Genomic DNA, 20710 nt, shown 5'->3' with positions numbered 1-20710 from the left:
TCTTCGTTTCTTCCTCCATGGAGGAAACGAAACAAAATTTTGTTCTCTCCATGGAGGAAATGAAGATCTGTTTCATTTCCTCCATGGAGGAAACGAAATTTTGTTTCGTTTCCTCAGTGGAGGAAACGAAAAAAATCGGTGGTCTCTGTCGTAGTGGTTGACGGTGGTCACGGTGGTGTTGGTGTTGCCTTTGTGTGGTGGTTGACGTGGTGGTGGTGGTGGTCACTGCCGTGGTGGTGGTTCAGGTGGTTGTGGTTCTGGTGTGGTGGTGGTTCAGGTGGTTGTGGTTCTGGTGTGGTGGTGGTTCAGGTGGTTGTGGTTCTGGTGTGGTGGTGGTTCCAGGATTGGTGGTTAGGGTGAGAATGAGAGTGAGAGAAAGAGAAAGAGAGAGAGAGAGGAGAGAGAGAGAGAGAGAGAGAAAGAGAGGGTGACTGAGTATATATAGGGGTAGTTTAGGAAAATCTTGAAAAAAGTACGGACGATTTTTAGTAAATACGGGCGGTAAATAGTAATACCCCATATATGATATATCCAAGTGTATATTCATTTTTATTTTTGCAATATTCATATACTTATGTTGTTTGGGAACTAATGACTAATATAATATAAACTTTAACATTTAAGATGCTTGATTTATTGCAATGTTATATTTGCAAGATTTCAACTTTTAAAAAATTTCACAAATAAATATTCAGATATATTAATGGTTAAAGTTGTAAATTGACAAATGTAAAAATCAAAATGTTGCAATTATTATAAAACGAGATAAATAAATTGTAACAAACTTCAATTTTGCTACCAATACATAAGATGACGTTGAGGCTATGAAACACCATATCTCCCCTACCTCAAAGAATTATAGCATTTATAGAATTTTGAGTCGCACGCATAATTTGTAATGGACTGAAAAATTGACAGTGCAATACATTTTACAAATAAATATAACGCAAATTATATAACAATGTTTTTAGTGGGACATTTGTTCCATACCCATGTAAAAAAACAACTCTCGTATTCTTTTTTTTTTTAGAGTTCATGTCTCACGTATCTCTCTCACTCGTTTGTGTATGGTGAGCTCATGTTTCACCCCCAATTATGTGAGAGTGTATAAGTTTAGTTGAGCTCATGGGCTCATGGCTCAACCCACTCTTCACATCTACCTCTACGCTTTGATAGATTATATTACTTTATTTTTCTACATCACGATCTAATTGCACCATGCACCAACCAAGCAAGTTTTGGTCTAGTAGTAAAGGTTTGGCTTCATGACTTCAAGATCATGGGATCAAATTCCACCAGGGGCTTCTTGGGAGGAGGTTCCCCTTACCATCCCTCCTCTCTCCAAGGAGTCTGACTTACAAGGTTATACCTATGCGAGGTACCCACTCTTCACATCTACCTCTACACTTTGATAGATTATATTACTTTACTTTTCTACATCACGATCTAATTGCAACATGCACCAACCAAGCAAGTTTTGGTCTAGTAGTAAAGGTTTGGCTTCATGACTTCAAGATCATGGGATCAAATTCCACCAGGGGCTTCTTGGGAGGAGGTTCTCCTTACCATCCCTCCTCTCTCCAAGGAGTCTGACCTGCAAGGTTATACCTGTGCGAGGTACCAATTCAATAAGGTTCCTTGATTTTAATTCTTAGCAACTTAAAAAAAAAAAAAATTGCACCATGCACCTATTTTTAGTTGTCATATATAGGTTAGTGATTTCCTTAGATTTTTTTTTTTTGGCATTTGCTAGAATCTTCTCCTTATATCTTTTCCACATCTTTCTTACCATCAGGTGCTTAATGGAAAAATAATTGGAACTGTCACAGTCTAGTTGAACCATTAATAGTAAAGAGTGTTTTATTTCTTCCAATATCTGGATTTTTCTACAATTATCTCCAACAAAAAATGGGAATTCGCATATGTTCAATACCTATAAATAATACTAAGTGGCGTGCCACATAATTGCCGACCCTTCTAACATGACCACTTAACATAATGAAAAATCTACTACTAGCAAGGGCATGATGAATAATGGTATCTAAAATTCGTAAAATAAACTGATTGTGCACTGAGATGAGTGATTATAGATTAGCAATTGGACTCGTGAATGATGTGTTTCAAATCATAATGATATGAGTTGGTTACAAATCTATATAATAAAGTGGAGTGTTAGAAAAGGATGAGAGAGAAAAAGAGAGTTTATAGTGAGAGAAACAATAAAGGGCAATGGACACTCGTTAGCAAGAAGAAACCAAAACCCAAACGCATCCAAGCGGCTAGAACATGCTTCATAAACCACCTTCCCACAATCATAACCATCTCAGATCTTGCCCAAATTTTCAGAAAGCATGGAGCAATTGAAAACATAACCATACCCACAACCCAAAAGAACCCGAATTACAAATTTGCTTTCGTACAATACTACTACCCACAATCGCTCAACACAGCAATTCGAGACGAAAATGGGCAAAGAGTTGAGGAATTAAAGATGATTGCTATATCCTGCAAAGTACAACAAACCACAAACCCTACCAAATCAACCAAAACCTTTCACACAAAATCCCCCCCCCCCAATTTCAAAAACCCCATCAAACAAAACCAAAAGAATTCAATAGCAATTCAAGGGACAATCACTCTTACAAAGATGTAGCAAATCCCAAACCACCTATAAATGAAAACAACAAATCCAAACCTCCGAAAAAACAACCCCATACAAAACAACAAAACTTCGACCCAAACAAGCCACCTTTCCCTTTGATGAATCCCTACCAACACCTAATCTCACCAAACCAAATCCCTTAGGCCACAGAGTCATGAGCTTTAGAGTCTTGGGAGAAGACATTGAGAGAATTAGAAAATCTCTCATTGAAATAGAAGTTCAAGGAGACCTTGCTGCAACTTTGCTAGGAAAAAAATGTGATGATAATAATGAGATGCTCTCAAGGAGTGTTATAGCAATCGCAATATCTTCTCATTCTGCATAGGTTATACTCTACCACATACTTTCAGAGGGGGCCAATTGTCTTTCAATTAAGTCGATGGGTGGGATGCAACACTTGATCACCTTTCATACATTTGAAGAGAAGAAGTTAATGATTGAAAGTAGGTGGCTTAAGAGATGGTACATGGGATTACGAAATGTCAACAAACACAGTGGGTCTTTGTGGAGAGAGACCTGGATAAACATCTATGGAGTTCCTCTTATAGGGTGGTGCTATGAAACTTTTTATGATATTGGCAGTATTCTATGCAACACAACAAGAAAATCACCCTTTTCCGTAATTCGGTGACTGATCGTCAGAAAATTAGTCGTCGGTAATTCAGAAAATTATTATGGAGTCCCTCTTATAGGGTGGATAAGCCGTCGGTAATTATTACCGTTGGTTTTTTTAGTTACCGACGGAAAAATTGTTCGTCACAAATTACCGACGGAGAACCTGGACCGTCACCAATTACCGACGGATTCCTTCCATCGTAAATTACCCTCGGGCAAACCCCACGCTAGATACCGACGGATAAGCCCGTCGAAAATAATTACCGACGGTTGTATCCGTCGGCAAATTGACTTTTTTCTACATAACCGCCTGCTTTTACCGACAGACATCACCGTCGCAGACTTTTACAAAAGGACAGATCCGTCGATATTTTCTATTGAATTTTTTTTTTCCCTGTTAAACATTTTATTTTGGAACCTGTACATTTTTTAATATAATATACATAATGCATACATATGATCCAAGCTCAATTCTCCATGCTCGTTGTAGTTTATAGAATAACCTGCTTGTAGTTTATAGAAATATCAAATACTATCCTAGTTAATATTGATTAATATCCGACATAATATATAAATATTCATCTTCCATGTTCTAGTACATTGACAATAGGTACAAAATACAAGTCTTAGACAAATCTAAACAACAAATGTGGATCCGTTTCCGCCACCGCTGCCCGGGTCGTCGCCAGGGTCCTGAGTGAAAGGAAAGAAGTCGCAACACTGACTAAACATCCGATTGTAGCGCTCCAATGCCCTCTTCATCTCCATTAATTCTTCTTCTCTTTCCTCTTAGCTTCCTTTTGCATTCGCGTTCTCTCTGCCTCGAGTCGCTCTCTTTCCATCTCTTCTCTTTTCCGCTCAGATTCTTCGAGGCGCACAGAAAGATGAGAAATCATGGATGGAGTGCAATTCAAAGAAGAGGAGTGTCCACACCTCGATAACCTCTCAAAGTAAAGATCATTTGCACTCGTACCAAGACCCAAAACTCTTCCCTTTTTCCTGCCACCAACAGTCTCTAAGAATATTTGGTTCGGGTCTTTCTGAGTTCCGCTTGCTTGACATTCTGAAATTTTTTGTCATATGCGGCCTGCAAAAATTCAGTTAGTATAATATATTGTATATTGTATCAGCACGACATCAAACGCAAGTGAAAAAGCATGATGGATCAAACACAAGTCACCGTGGGCATGTCTTGGCTTGTTTTGGTTCATTCGTTCCCACTCTCTTACCATTCAACCTAACTGTTGTTTCTAAGTTTTAAACATGTCATTTTTGGTGCATATGAGGTTTCTAAGACTTGAATGAATTCATTCTAGGGGCATACAAGCAAAAGACTTCAAACGCAAGTAAAAAAGGGTATTATTTAGGCTTGCTTTAGTTCTTTCTTTCCCAATATAGGACCATTCAATCTAATTCTTATTCCTATGTTTTAAGCATGTCATTTATGGTGCATTTTTGCTTTTTAAGACTTGCATGAATCATTCCAAGAGCAAACAAGCAAAACACATGGAACACAAGTCACTTGGGGGCTAAAAATGTCTTATTTTGGTTCTTTCGTTCCCAATCTTTTACCATTCAACCTAATTCTTGTTTCTAAGATTTAAACATGTCATTTATGGTGCATTTGCGCTTTTAAGACTTGCATTAATCAATCTAGCCGCAAACAAGCAAAACACATGACCCACATGACAAAGGGGGCCAAAAATGACTTGTTTTGGTTCTTTCGTTTTCAATCTTTTACCATTCAACCTAATTCTTATTCCTAAGCTTTAAACTTGTCACTTATGGTACATTTATGCTTTTTAAGACTTGCATGAATCATTCCAAGAGCAATCAAGCAAAACACATGAATCACAAGTTACTTTGGGGCCAAAAATGGCTTGTTTTGGTTCTTTCGTTCCCAATCTTTTACCATTCGACCTAATTCTTGTTTCTAAGCTTTCAACATGTCATTTATGGTGCATTTCATCTTTCCAAGACTTGCAAGAATCATTCTAGGCGCAATCAAGCAAAACACATGAAACACAAGTTACTTGGGGGCCAAAAATGTCAATTATTATAAGCATTTAGGGTTCTTGTAACTTAACTTGATCTGCTGCACTTTCTTTTTTAAATTGATGTGTTGTGCATGTGATTTCTAAAATTGAATACTTCAAATTTCTATACTTTATAGTCATAATCATATAGTCATATAGTTTAATCATATAACCATATACTTCAATCGTAATTATAATCATATATTCATAATATCATAGTTTAATTAATATCATACTTTAATCATGATCATAATCATAATCATAATCTTTTCATGATCATGTAAGATAATCATAAACAAATTATAATCATAATCTTCAATCATATTTATTAATCATAATCTTTAATCATACTATGATCATAATCATATACTTTAATTATATACTTCTCAATAATGATACTTAAGAATAATTCATACAGTTTAAACAACAAGCATATACTTAAAATAAGCAAAAAGTCATTATCTTTTTTAAATTGATGTGTTGTATATGTTATTTCTAAAATTGAATACTTTATATTCCTATACTTAAAACTCATAATCATATAATCACATAATTTAATCATATAGAAAAGACTTCAATCTTAATCATAATCATATATTCATAATACCATACACTTTAATCATAATCATATACATTAATCATAATCTTCTCATAATCATGTACTATAATGATAATCAATTTATAACATAATCTTCAATCATATACTGAAATCATATATATTATTTAATCATAATCTTTAATGATACATTAATCATAATCATATACTTTAGTATAATTCATACACTTAGAACAAAAATCATACACTTTTAAAAATAATCGTATACTTTATAAAACCAAAAATTAATTATCTTTTAAATTAATGTGTTGTGTAACGTTGGACGTTTTGTACATAAGAATTTATATAATCCTACTAGTTAAAAGTTATTGTTTGCTTTACATAACAATTAAATCCCATATGATTTTGTCCCTGAGTGGAACTAATAAATAGAAATTCTCTACCTACATATCTTAACTTGAAAACCAACAATACCAACAACAATAATAATAATAATTTTAACAAATGGAACATAAAAATTAGCAAATATAGTATAATTCATTAAACAAAAAATTATCATATCATATAATATAATTAAACAACAAGTCATATCATATAATTTAACATACAATTATTTCATATAATTCAACAACAAATTATATTATATAATTAGCATATCATACCATATAATTCAATAACAAGTAATTCATTCACAATAACAAATAACATACAATTATACCATGCAAATAATTCATTCAACAACAAAATTAATTAATTAATTACACAAAAAAAAGGTTAGAAAAAAAGGAGAAAATCAACCTGAAAAATGAAGCAACAGCAACAGCAGCAGCAAAGGGGAAGCTCAGCGGTGAGAGGACAGCGGTAGCAGCTTAGCGGCGAGGTGGTCAGCGGTGAATGCGCGGCAAGCCAAGGCTGAGTGAGAAGAGAGAGAGACAGCAACGGAACACAAAGATGAGTGCGAAGAGAGAGAGAGCAAAGGCGAGGGAGTCGTCGGCGGCGGCGAGAGTACAACCGAGTGAGAGTGGCGACGACGGCGTCGCAGTGAGAGTGATTAGATTTGCGTCATGAGTGGTTTAATTCGAATGAGAGTGATGGACTGAAGTTGTCGAATTTGGGAATTTAATTAGATCTGATTTACCGACGGGCTGGCCATCGGTAATATCAATTGTCCATCGGTAATTTTTTTTTTTTTGATTAATTCACATCTACTTACCGACGGTTTAACCAACGTTAATAAATTTAATCCGACGGTAATTACCGATAAAAACAACAACCCATCAGTAATTTCAATCACCCGTCGGTAATTCGGCCGTCGAAAATATCTGTCGGTAATTTTAAAATTTACCGACGGGTAACTTGGCCGACGGTAAAATCCGTCGGGAAAAACGCGGATTCTTGTTGTGCAAGGTCATTTCAATGAATTACAAAAATGTTGATTGTGCAAATATGCTCATTATCACTGACTACCTATTTGATGTCAATACTAAAATATCCATGGGCATTGATGGAGTGGACTGTCCAATATACATATTAGAGAAACAGCAGCACTGCAGGTAATCATCATGCTCATGCAAAGTACACATCATGTCAGTCCAAAAGAAAAATCAACAAATCATCAGTTGTCATCTCCAAGTCCAATCATGACGTCACTTATTATGTTGATGTTGAGAAAAGGAAAAGTCGTTTTTTCAAATGAGCAGTATATGATTAACAGCAATAAAAAATTGGAAAATCGTGCCCACTATTTTCTTGAACCTCCCCATCCCATGATAGCCAAAACGTCACACCAAAAAAAAGCTGAAAAACTCCCCACAAATTGATGTGTCCCAATGCAATACGCCTCAGTCCAATTACCAACTACCAGAAAAAACAAATCACAAAAAAACAACGGTTTTTTCACCAAATACCCCCGACAAATCAAAAAATTCACCATATACCCTCAATGTTTCAGAAATGCACCGTATACCCTTGAGTTTTCGAAAACGCGCACCAGATACCCTTTTGCCTAACTGTCGTTAACCCACAGTTAGCTTTATTTACAATTTTGCCATCATTAACCCTAATCCTAATTAAACCTAACCTAATCTAACCCTAATCCTACCCCTAAACCCTCCCCCTTACCCTAACCCAACCCTTGGCAGCCCCCACCCCCACCCCTCCCTCCACCACCCCAGCCTCTACCCTCCCTCTCCCCCACCGTCGATGTTTGGCCGGCCTCCCCACCCCACCGCACCTCGCTGCGCGTGCCGGCCACCCTTCCTCTCCCTGCGCGTCTGTTCGCCACCCTCACCCTCCCTCTTCGTTCTGCGCCGGAGTCCCCCACCCCCTCTTCGTTCTGCGCCGGAGTCCCCCACCCCCTCTTCGTTCTTCGCCGGAGTCCCCCACCCCCTCTTCGTTCTGCACCGGAGTCCCCCCACCCCTCTTCGTTCACCGTCGACTCCCCCGCCCCTGTGCGAAAATCCGACTACCATGTGGTGAAATCTAACCCAGCCCCCGCGAAAATCCCCCCTTGCGCGAAAAACCGATAACCCTCGCGGACCGACCACCCTGCGCGAACCAACCGCCCTGCGCGAACCGACGACCCTGCGCGAACCGACTACCCTGCGCAAACAGTTGATGTGATGGTCAACGAAGAGGGGGAGGGGGAGAGGGAAGGATGATGTCGGGGAGGAAGGGAGGTCGGCGGTGGAAGGAAGGGGGATGCGGCGGTGGAGGGGGAGGGGTGGGGCTGGGTTGGGGGTTGGGCCTGGGGTTGAGGGGTGTTGGGCTGGGTTAGGGTTAGGGTTGGGTGAGGTAGGTAAGCGTTAGATTAGGGTTAGGATTAAGGTTAGATTAGAATTAGGATTTAGGGTTAATAATGGCAAAATCGTAAATAAAACTAACGGCGACTTAACGTCCGTTAAAAATGGGTATATGGTGCACAGTTTTGAAAAGTCAGGGGTATATGGTGAATATCTGAAACATTGAGGGTATATGGTGAATTTTTTTTTTGTCGGGGGTATTTGGTGAAATAACCGAAAAAACAAAATTGGTCTTTTATGAAACATCAGTTCAAAACCTAGAAAATACGTTGGCCTACCAACCACAACATTTAACACAAAATGTGAACCACACAAATTCCCACAAAATGATCAGTCCAAAGCCAAAAGTCCCAAAACCGAAAATTCCCAACTCCACATCCCCTCTTTCACCAGTCTAAACCTCAAACAAATTTAGGCCCTTGCTAAGGCCAAATAAAGCCAAATCATCGTCTGCCTCAAAACTGGGATTATCTTCCAGCTCTTGGCCCCTCTTCCCACCAGGATTTGAAGACACCATACCAGCCCAAACAAAACTTGAAAAAGAGAAAAAAAGAAAAAAGAAACTGGAAAAAACAAAAACTGAAACAATCCTCTCTCACTGGGAACCACTGCCCCCCCCCCTTTCTGCCCTCCGACAACATATCCAATTTGATTCGAGTTGATGACGTCATTAATATGGCCAAAGTATTGGGCCTGTTTTTTGATGGTCCAACATCAGAGCTAAGAACTAGAGTAGAGGCAGTGTTGTGCAATCAGAGATAAAATTGGGAGGACAATCTTCTCTAAGTCCTTATCAAAAACTTCCATGACAAATAGTTGCAAAATGTCAAATCATGGAATATGTGTGGGATCAATGCAAGGGCAGAGAGAAGTTCACTTAGAAAACTGATTTCAATTCATGATCCAACTTTTGTATTCATTCAAGAAACAAAAATGGAAGATATCAATCAGAAAATGGTTCGCACATGTTGGAAATCAGATGACATAGAGTGGCTTTTCAGTCCGTCAATTGGCAATCCAGGGGGAATACTATTCATATGGATCAAATCCATATTCACCATCAATTCTCACATGGTGACTCGACATTGGGTTGAAATTAGTGGAACTTTCCCAATGCTCAAGCTTGATTGTACATTGATCAACATATACAATCCTTGCGATGTATCATAGAGAGCAAAAGTGTGGTGTGAAATCTCAAACTTTCAATAATCCAACCCTCGTCCACGCCTCATTATTGGAGATTTCAACGAAATTTTGAACGTAACTGATCGAGGTAGTCATACTTTCTCTCAAACAGGCATTGACAATCTTAAAAATTTTATGCAGGAACTCACTTACTTGAGATACCATCTACAAGTGGATGATTCACATCGTTTTGGGGAAACTCAAAGAGCAATCTTGATAGGTTAACCGTGAACCCAAAATGGATTGCTACGTTCCCATCTATGAAACTGTCTCTTCTTCAAAGGGGATTATCGGATCATTGTCCTCTTTAGTCCACTCTCAAGCAAAGAATAGGGGACCGAAGTCGTTTCGATTTCTTATTGTTGGCTCACGGACTCCAAATGCATGAATTTTATAAAGAACTCATGGATGAATGCAACAAACCATCACATATCTGACAAAGTCAGAATGTTAAAAAGAAGTTTAAAGGTGTGGAATTACAATGAGTTTGGCAATATAGACGGCAACATCAAGAAACTGGAAAACTCGATACAACACTTTGATGACTTGAGCAATGAGAGAGATCTTGATTCTCAAGAACTAGAACTTCGAAAACAGGCTCAAACTGATTTGTGGCAGTGGATAAAAAGAAAAGAGTTGTACAGGGCTCAAAACTCCCAAACCCGATGGCTCAAAGAAGGCAACCGCAACACAAAATTCTTTCACGATGTGGCCTCCAATAAGAGGCGAAAAAACACAATTGGCAGCATTGACACTGATGGTGAAACGATGAATGATCCCTCTCGAATAAAATCTGAAGCAGTTAATTTCTTCAAGAATATTTTCAGAGACAATTTTGCAAGCAGACCAGTATTCGAAGATCTTCAGTTCAATCAACTGTCACACGAGCAAGCAACATCCCTTACTCAACCATTCTCTAATGAAGAGATTGATGCTGCAGTGGCATCTTGTGACTCAAACAAGGCTCCGAGGCCTGACGGTTTCAAGTTCGTCAAAAGTGCATGCGACATCATCAAGGAAGATATGTACAAGATTGTTCACGAATTCTAGGCCAAAGCACAATTTCCTCGTGGCAGCAACGTGGCATACATTGCACTTATTCCAAAAATCATCAATCCTTTGAGTTTCAAGGATTATCGCCCAATTAGCATGGTTGGGTGCATATGTAAAATAACTATAAAACTTATGGCAAGAAGAATCCAAGGAGTGATGAGTGATCTTGTTAGCCCCCTCCAATCCTCATACATTGAGGGCGTCAAATTCTAGATGGTGCACTAGTTGCTAGCGAAGTAATTGACTCATACAAGAAAAGGGGCCTCGACGCGACTCTCCTCAAATTGGACTTTTACAAAGCTTATGATAGTGTATCACGGAGCTTTCTTCAATGGATCCTCGAAAAAATGAACTTTCCTCCTCTATGGTGCAAATGGATTATGACATGTGTCTCAACGGCATCGACACAATCTTAATAAATGGCTCCCCTAGTTGTCCTTTCAATCTACAAAGAGGGCTCAGACAAGGTGATCCCCTCTCTCCTTTTCTATATGTGCTAATTGTTGAAGCTTTGAATCAAATGATGAAAAAGGCGACAAGATTGAACTTGTGGAAAGGAGTTAAAATTTGCAAGAATGGCCTAATGATCACTCACTTACAATATGCCGACGACACTCTCATTTTTAGTGATGCAAGCCTTGCATATCTAAAAAACATCAAGCAAGCCCTCATATTATTTCACCAAGCATCGGAGCTTCAAGTGAATTCCACATACCTAGGCTTGCTTATCGGAGGTAACCTCTCTCGGATCAAAGCATGGGATCCTATCATAGAAAAGTTGTCAAAAAACTCGCAACTTGTAGAGGAAAGATGTTGTCAATATATTGGGGAAGGATTACATTCATCAAATCCTCATTATCGAATCTCCTTCTCTATTTCATATCCCTCTTTCCAGTACCGAAAGGTGTTGTTGAAAAAATAAACAAGATAACTCGTGCTTTCTTGTGGAGTGGAAGCATGGAGAAAAGAAAAATTCCCCTTGTGTATCATGGAAAATCATTCAATTACCAAAAACGCTTGGTGGCTTAAGCATTGGTAATATAATTCACAAAAATCTTGCTTTGTTGTGCAAATGGATATGGAGATTCTTCCATGATCCCTGTTCTCTTTGGAGCCAAGCCATCCGAGACAAATACAAGTATCCTCAGGCATTCTCTATCTCGGACTTGTCCATCCCCTCCTCCGGGGGACCATGGAGGCAAATATGCTTAGCAATTTTCAGCAATTTGGCGGTAAAGTCTATCGTGATAAATGGCATCCGGAAAAATATTGGAAGTGGCACCACTTCGCTTTTTTGGCATGATCCATGGCTCAATACAACTCCATTAAAAAAGTAGTTTCCAATATTATTCTCAATGACAATGAACAAAAACACCAATGTTGAGTCACAAGGTTTTTGGGAAGGGTATAATTTGATTTGGAGTTTTAAATGGCAAAGATTCTTGAGGCCACGAGACTTGGTGGAAAAGTCGAACCTATACAATCTTTTACGCTAAGTATGCCCTACACATGAAACAAAAGACATGTTGATATGGCCTACAACAAATCTGGGACTTCTCTACCAAATCAATTACCTTTGCGCTTGATAAGCTTGGCCCACTCCCACAACAAGATGCAATTAAAGGCTTGTGGTGTGGCCTTGTACCTCATCGCATCGAAGTGTTTGTGTGGACTGCCCTACTTGGGAAGATTCACACCCGAAGCAAACTGGCATCCCTTGGCATCATCCCTCTGGAATCCGATGTATGTCCATTATGCTCTTCAACACATGAAACAAGCTCTCATCTCCTACTACACTACCTATTCTCTCAGCAACTTTGGTCATGGTGGCTCGACTTGTTGCACGTTAAATGGGTTTTCCCAAGTAGCCCACGAGAAGCATTTGATTAGTGGCAAACTGGCAATACCCGAAAAAATCCGCCTTCTTTAAAAAGGTATGGGTTGCTTGTTTTTTTATCATAATATGGACGGTGTGGAAAGAAAGAAATTTGCGCATATTTAGAGATTATCAAACATCTTGAGCAATCTCAAAGATCTCATTCTTCTCAGATTAGGGTGGTGGATAACTGGTTGGTGTGATAATTTTTCATACTCACGGATGGATATTCAACGAAATCCATCTTGCTTGGAATAGAGCTGCAAATCCTCACCTTTGAATGTTGCCTCTATTTCTGTTCCTCAAGAGTTATGGATTCCACTTGATATTGACCACGTCAAGTGGAATGTGGACGCGTCCGTAAACATCTCATAATTGTGCTCCGCCATAGGTGGGGTACTGCGAAATCATCAAGGAAATTTCATGTGTTTATTCTCGTCCTCAATTCCATTCATTGAAATTAATTGTGCAAAATTCTTGGTCATTCATCGCGCAATATCCATTTCCTTAGCATCTAATGCCACGAAAAGATGCAACATAATTCTTGAAACGGATTCGTCGAATGCAATTCTATGGTGCAATAGTTAGAGTGGTGGACCTTGGAACATGAACTACCATCTAAACTTCATAAGAAACGCATGTAAGAGGGGTTTGAAGATTTCAATCATTCATAAACGCAAGAATGCCAACTTTGTGGCTGATTTCATGGCTAAACAAGGACTTCATCGCAATTCAGAATTTATTGCGTGGATCTAAGCATGATTGAAGCAGCTAGGGCCCCAGATCAGTTAGTCGGATAGTCAGTTGTTTTTTGCTCATTAGCTACTAGCCATAGAAGTCTTGATTTAATGTTGTTTTATATGTTGAATCATTTGTTGTAATTTCGTGCCTTTGTTACTCTTTGTATGCTAAACTAAAGGTTGTAATCTTTTTGGATGCAAACAATTACTTCCTCAATCCAGGGTGTGCCAAAGCACTATAAAAGTTTCATTCTTTGGAAGGAATACCCTGCATGAGTTTAGAGGTTTTTGTTTCTCCTTGATTGATTAATGAAATGGCATGATTAACTATCAAAAAAAAAAATTCGGTTACAAATTTTCTGTAAATTGATACATCTATCCGTAAGGTAAGCTACTCACTAAAAATAAACAATTAAAAATTATTAACACTGTTAAGTTGACCTCGTCAATTATTAATGTTTATATTTAACAGGTAGATTATGTACAAGGTAGACAAAAAAAATATCTTCAAAATTATCCACACGCAATTTTTTGTTATTTTAATGGATGGTTGAGGGGCCTCAAAAATATTAAGAAATGTTCTAAGATCATACAATAAATTCTACCCATCCCAATAGGGGTGTGAGGTTGGGACTTGGGAGATGGAGAGGAGCCGGGGAGAAATAATGTTTCATAAAAAGGGATATAATGTCCCGTTTTTTCGCTCATTTAGAACTTGGAAGATGTTAGTTTTTTTTTTTTCCTCCTTTTGAAGATGTTAGGTACACTCATGTTTATAGTGCTTTGACTTGAATTGAATGCGTTCAACTATACATAGAACTGCGGTTCACAATAAAGGCATTATCTATTTATTCACGCCAAAGCTACAAACTTTCTCATCAAGAAGTTGACAAGCCATAGATGATAGATGGTGTAACTTAAAGTGTTCTACTCAGACCTGAAAATATGGTAAAGAAAAAAAAAAGGAAGTGCCCGCCGTGGGAATCGAACCCACGACCACAACCACCCATTTTTTATAATGCTAACCACCCATGGAGAGTGGTGGGATATACCCTGTGTTGCGCTCTACCAACTAAGCTAGGCGGGCTATGATGAGTAAGTTGAATCGAATAACTTGTATTAGTATTGCTAGCAGTTGCGACGAAGGAGGGAAATACAGTAAGATATATGTTGTTTATTATGCACAACAGCACAAGCCAACCAGAGATGGTCAACATATGCTGCTTATTCAACATCTTTTCTGTACAAACATTAAAAACGGGTCTTCTTTGAACAAATACTTCCTCCGTTCTAAATTAAAACAAGTTAAACACTACCCTCTTTTATGTGAGCTTTCTGAGATAACAGAGAAAGTATATTTGAGCATTGTATATGATTTTCGATAAAAAATCTGCAGAACAATAGTCAAACTTTTTATAACTTGCAATCCTCGATTACAAGAATCTGGTTCCTTTGAACCTGATTCCAACACTCAAATGACAGATGATATCTATGCCCTCAATTCTTGAGGATAAAATTGTTGAAAATTCTCATTATCCTAAGTTCTATCCTTTCACCACTAATCATCTAAAACTATCCTCTTTATTACAGTTTTGCAGGCGGCAATTCTTGAACACGCAGAAATGAACCAGTTTCTAGTGTAGTTAGTCACCCATGGATGATTTAGTTGTGCTCGGCAACCTTCGCCCTCGAATAAACGAACTGAAGAGATGCAAAGCCCTTGATGGCTGTGTGTAAGGTACCATATGTGCAGCACCCCTCACAGTAGCAAACGTCAGTAAGTTTCCATATTCGGTTGCCCAGCCTCCAACCTGTAATTAGGTCAAGCGTTATAATCCCAAAAAAAAATGCTTGCTTAGATCCTGTCTTTTTCAGTAGTTTTGATAAGCAAAAATCAGTTGTAATAAGTAAGATTCAATTTCCATAAGCGAAAACCAACAAATTAGAACCTTAATGTGGGAACAGGAAAAGGAGGAGATAAAGCAGATGTAATGCATCAACAGTTTACCTGTCCTTTGTGGAACCAAGCTCCATAGGGGACAGTGGCCTTGAATTTGAGGTCATGAGCAAGCTCACGAACAAGGGTACGTGAGCCAAGCAGTGGTACGACGGAATCTTGGTCTCCACTGCACAGTGTCACAGATGCTTAAGACATTTTAATTCTTAGTAATTTCCTTAGAAAATGTCTTCACAAGTTTCATAAAGTAATACCTGAAAACCCAAATAGGGATATGATGCGAAAGTATCTTTTTAAGGAGAGGGAGCATATCCAAGCTACCATCATTATCACTGTAATTCAGAATGCTGTAGAACAAAAAACAGTCAGAAATGATTGACATGGATCTTGTGGAATATATCATGCAATTCCAAAAAAGTTACTACTACTATAATCTGTATCTTATTGTTAAAAGTATTGAAATTAGTATAATTATGTTGGAAAATTCACTTAGTAAATACCTACAGATCTCAAAAACAAGCCACTCGAGAAATTTCTAAATTGGCACACTTATAAAAGTATAGCTACAAAACTTTATCATCATAAGCAGACGGAGTAGTATCATATTGTTATGTACCTGCTGCACATAGACCATTCATAAGGCAGATTAGTCCGATTTGCATGGAGTGCTTTCTGTACTTCAGGAAGATTGAAATAGAATCTCCTTTCATAAGTCATACAAACATCAACTCCCAAACTCATTTTAGTAGCCTGAAGATGAAAAAAAGAAACTCACATTTAAGAACAAAAATCAATCTCTTTGTAATGTTATTTTATCCAAATTTCCTTCACCAATGTTTTATTTACCATTTTTTTCAACCGCAATTCTTGCTCCACAATAGATGGATAACACACATCGAGGATGACATCATAGTTATTTATATAGTCGCCAACTATGCTGTTTGCTTGTGAGATTGCATTGTTGCAAGAATCGGATTCGTTATGAGGACTTGCAAATGTATAGTCTTCAAAATCACATTGATTCATGATGCTAAGGCCAATTTCATCAGATATCATTCCGTGTGACCAAAAGTACTCATATGTTGCTGGAACATCCCTATCAAGTTTGAGAAGTGGATTCCCAATCTGAATCAAGAAATAAGAAAGCAAAACAGATTACTTACACTGTAAATTTAACTATGAAGAAACATACTAATAATCACAAAAAAACTCAAGAAAGACCAGTACTTACAGCAACTCCTTTCAACTTCATCTTGGAAGCCCTAGAATGAGCATTATGATCTAACACAGCAACCGCAAGTTGTGGTATGTAGTGCCCTGCAGTACACACATCCACAAAGACACAGAATTCACAAATCTAGCTGTAAAAAGGGATATGGCAGAAAAATAACGACCAAGCTAGTAGCTTTAAACAGAATCAAGAATCTTGGTATGGTTATGCTACGGCTTTGCTCATTTCACCTGAAAAATTGTAATTTAAACCTATGAACTTATTGTAGTAGTGATTTGAACTTTGGTAGCCTTCATCGAAACCAAATAAAGTTACTTAAACTTCTTGAAACCTATTTAAGCTTAACTAAAATTTAATTTGTCTGAAACATATTTTTTTTTCATGTCGAAAAAACAATGACGGCATCCCAATCAACTACAACAACAGAATTATCATAATCTAATCACCCTTCTCTATTAAATCAAATCCAAATAGTAATTTTAAGATACAAGCAAAGAAATTATGTTTTTCAATGATACAAAGACCAATCAATTTTCTCTTTAGATGCAAAATTAACCACTAACTAACCTGCATAGCTCTCTCCAGTAAGAAACAGATCCCTAGATTTGAATTCAGGAAACTTCTCAAACCAATTCACCAAAAATGTGAGCATATCCTTAGCTGCCAAAAGAAGTCAAGAAAATTCAATTCAGAAACTAGCATTACAATTTCCAAAATCATTAATTTCAATACAAAGGCAAAACTCGGCCAGGAGCAAATGCTACATTGTCCATACCAGAGGCTGCATCTCCTGTATTGTAATCAGACGATGTGTTCGAATACGACCATCCCACTCCAGCAGGGGACTCGACGAAGAGGAGATTCGATGCTGCAAACAAATGAACACCAGTATAACCACAAAGTTCTGAAAACTAAAACATAGTTTGAAGTAAAACAAAGATTCTCCAACCTTTATTCCAAGACATTGAATTTCTCCTTAGGCCTCTACCATCACCACTGGGGAAGAATGGTCCCAATTCAGTAAATGCACCACCACCCATGGAAGAGCAACCAGGTCCTGCAAATTATTTATTTGCATTGAACTTTCACTGTCCTTTTTCATAAAATTTTGATAAACAGAAATTCCAATAACATGAAGCATTTGACAATCTTTCATTCAAATTATAGTTACTTCACATTTTGATGCATATATAAACCCAAAAAAAGGTACAGATAAACAACAGTAACAACAATAAAGCTCCAAAAAAATTCAGAGAAAAAAAAAGAAACATAAAAAGCACATACAAACAAATCAGAAGTGGCATTCCCTATTCAAACAAACACACCCATTTGATTATTTGAAAAATTGTTACCATTAACAAGTAACAACACTCCCGCCTAGAAGGAAGCAAACAACATAAACATTGGATTTCACCCCACCAAAATATACACATAGATTACTGCACCAACTTGAGATTCAAAATCTAAAAATTGCAAAATTCAAAGATAATAGTACTATATTAAATTAGATAAATTAACAAATTATTATTATTATTATTATAAAAGACTAAAAAACTTAATAGTAGTGTAATTTACCTCCATTGAGCCAAAGAGTAAGGGGTTTAGAATGAGGGTCATTTTTTGCTTCAACAAAATAGTAAAACAAGCTTCTTCCAGCTTTAACATCTACATCAATGTACCCAGCAAATTGTTTAAACCCAACTTTTGGTTGCCCAGGTAAATTTACCACAAGGTCCTCCATTGGATACCCATTTACTGTTTTACCACAACCATTTACCACCATTAAAACCACCAACAACAACCACAAACCACCACAACAAAAAACCCTACTCCCCATTTTTACTCTCCTCCAACAAAAAATGGAAAAGCCAAATTAATTCTACTTTCTTGAGGAAAAATGCAAGTCACACCTCTTCTTATACTAGTAATAAAGTCCTTGAAAGTTGAAGCAATAAATGCAAGTGTAAAGATAGAATTTTTTTTTTTTTTTTTTTTTTTGAAGATAAAATATAGTGTCACACCAAAAAGAAAGTGTTTTTTTTGCTTTAATTTAAGGAAGTGTAGTGAAAATAATAACTGAAATGTTGGTGAGGGGGAAAAAAACGTGAATGATGGTTATCTTTTTATGATTAAAGGAAGAGGGGTGTGTTTGTTTAAGCAAAGATCTGAAGTGTAGGAGAATTTTAAAATTTCACGTCATAGAATTAATGTTAGTTTCAGCTTTTTGTAAAGATAGAAAGTGCATAGAAGGATAGTTGGTTGATGATGACTGCTGAGTGCTGAGTAGAATGGGGCCTTCTGCTGTTATCTTTTTGGAATTAGATATCAAAGGATAGATGGATGACGGAGATATAGAGATGAGATAGGAGGAGGTTTCGAATAAAACAACGTTATAAACTTCCATTGTCATTTGTCCCTATAAGCTGTAAGATTCATTAAGCCCAATCCTTCCAAACTTGTTTTGACTCAACTGGACTCAACTGTGTTGAATTATATTAACATAATATTATTAATATTAATTATTATAATAATCGATAACAATTATTATAATAATCGATAATAATCAGTAAATAATAATAAAAAATAAATCGAACTGAAATAAACTTATTTTTGCTGAACTAAACTGAACTGAACTTATTTTGGTTGAACTGAACTTATTTTGGCTAAACTGAACTGAACTTATTTTGATTAAATTGAACTGCGCTGAATTGAATTGAACTAAACTAAACTAAAAATAAGTCTAAAAAAACAGGGTCTACTACTACATGTTAGACTAGGTTTTATTTTCGTATTATTTTAGCAACTTGTTCAACATTTTAAATTAGGAGCTTATTGAACATTTTAAATTTTGTACGAGGAAAGATTATGAATTTACACTTAGAAAACTACATGTTGAGACCATTCTTGTTATATGTTTTAGTTGTATATTAGCGTAATATTATGGTCAAATTATATTGAATTACGATATTATACTAGAGCAGATCAAATAAAAAAAAAGATTCGGACTAGATCAAATCATACCATATCATAAGATATTCAGACCATATTATTTTAATTTAAGGTCCTGTTTGACACTAGCGTTTTAGGTAGCGGGTAAAGGTTGGACAATGTTAAAATGCTATTTGGGGGGAAAAAGTGTTTGACAAGGCAGCGGTTATGAATTATGATAGTGGGTAGAAATTAGAGCAGTTTTTGGGTAGCTTTTAGAAAACATTAGAATAGGTAATGTTTGAAAAACATAAGCTAGCATTTGCTAACAGCTTGCATTACATTATGCTTTTGATCATCTTTTGGTTCCTTTTCTACTATCAAGAAATCTATAAATAAAGTATTGGGTGAATTGCTTATTAGTTAGACTACTTGGGACATTTCGTGTTAATTTTTTTTCTTTTAGAAAAGGGCTAGTTAAAGTTTTAAAATAATTTTATGACCCAAATTTCACAAGTGTCTAAGTTAAACTAGCTATTATAAACAAGATATATGCCATTTTTTTATGATTATTAGTATTATTAAGATGTTGGTTTACCTTGTCAAAAAAAAAAGAAGACGTTGGTTTACATATATCTCTATTATATAAGGGGAGGGGGAGCAATGGTGTCGTCTTTTGAAACGCCTATTTTGCCCCCCTTTCCTTTCTAAATTACAAAGGGAATATCAAAATCCAAAATCGGCACTCAAAGAAAACTACCTAAAATAAATTTACAACACTCACTCACAAATCACTTAAAAGAAGAAACTTTACAATTCACCATACAATTGAGAAAATCACGTTATAAAAATCACGCAAATCACTCAAATAATCATGAAACTTTATTAAATTAAAATTAACATACAAACTAAAACTAGCTAATAACCTAGAACGTCAATACATACAAAAATATTTACAAAAATTTACTTACAAATCAATATTCTCAAGAACCATTCACAATTAATGGTGGGTCATGATAAAAAATAGTGGTGTATTTGTAGTGAAATCAGAATTTAGAAGTTAGACAAGG

General features: G+C 36.8%; 2 protein-coding genes across 2 annotated transcripts; one reads left to right on the top strand and one right to left on the bottom strand.

The window, feature by feature from the left end:
* Positions 1-10263: 10263 nt before the first annotated feature.
* LOC125492645 (uncharacterized) lies at positions 10264-10905 on the top strand. Its single transcript, XM_048635300.1, has one exon. The coding sequence runs from the start codon at positions 10264-10266 to the stop codon at positions 10903-10905; it is 642 nt and encodes a 213-aa protein (XP_048491257.1).
* A 4010-nt stretch (positions 10906-14915) lies between these two features.
* On the bottom strand, positions 14916-19070 carry LOC104895227 (serine carboxypeptidase-like 42). Its single transcript, XM_010681681.4, has 10 exons — positions 18288-19070; positions 17662-17769; positions 17488-17580; positions 17280-17372; positions 16713-16798; positions 16328-16606; positions 16098-16231; positions 15736-15828; positions 15533-15650; positions 14916-15335 (listed from the first exon to the last, which is right to left on the bottom strand). The coding sequence occupies exons 1-10, from the start codon at positions 18547-18549 to the stop codon at positions 15168-15170; spliced, it is 1434 nt and encodes a 477-aa protein (XP_010679983.2). The 5' UTR covers positions 18550-19070; the 3' UTR covers positions 14916-15167.
* Between the last annotated feature and the right edge of the window lie 1640 nt (positions 19071-20710).

This window comes from Beta vulgaris, chromosome 1 (assembly GCF_026745355.1).
Source record: "Beta vulgaris subsp. vulgaris cultivar EL10 chromosome 1, EL10.2, whole genome shotgun sequence".
Taxonomy (NCBI): domain Eukaryota; kingdom Viridiplantae; phylum Streptophyta; class Magnoliopsida; order Caryophyllales; family Amaranthaceae; genus Beta; species Beta vulgaris.
The sequence above is the reverse complement of the archived record's forward strand: the minus strand, read 5'-3'. Positions and strand labels throughout refer to the sequence as shown.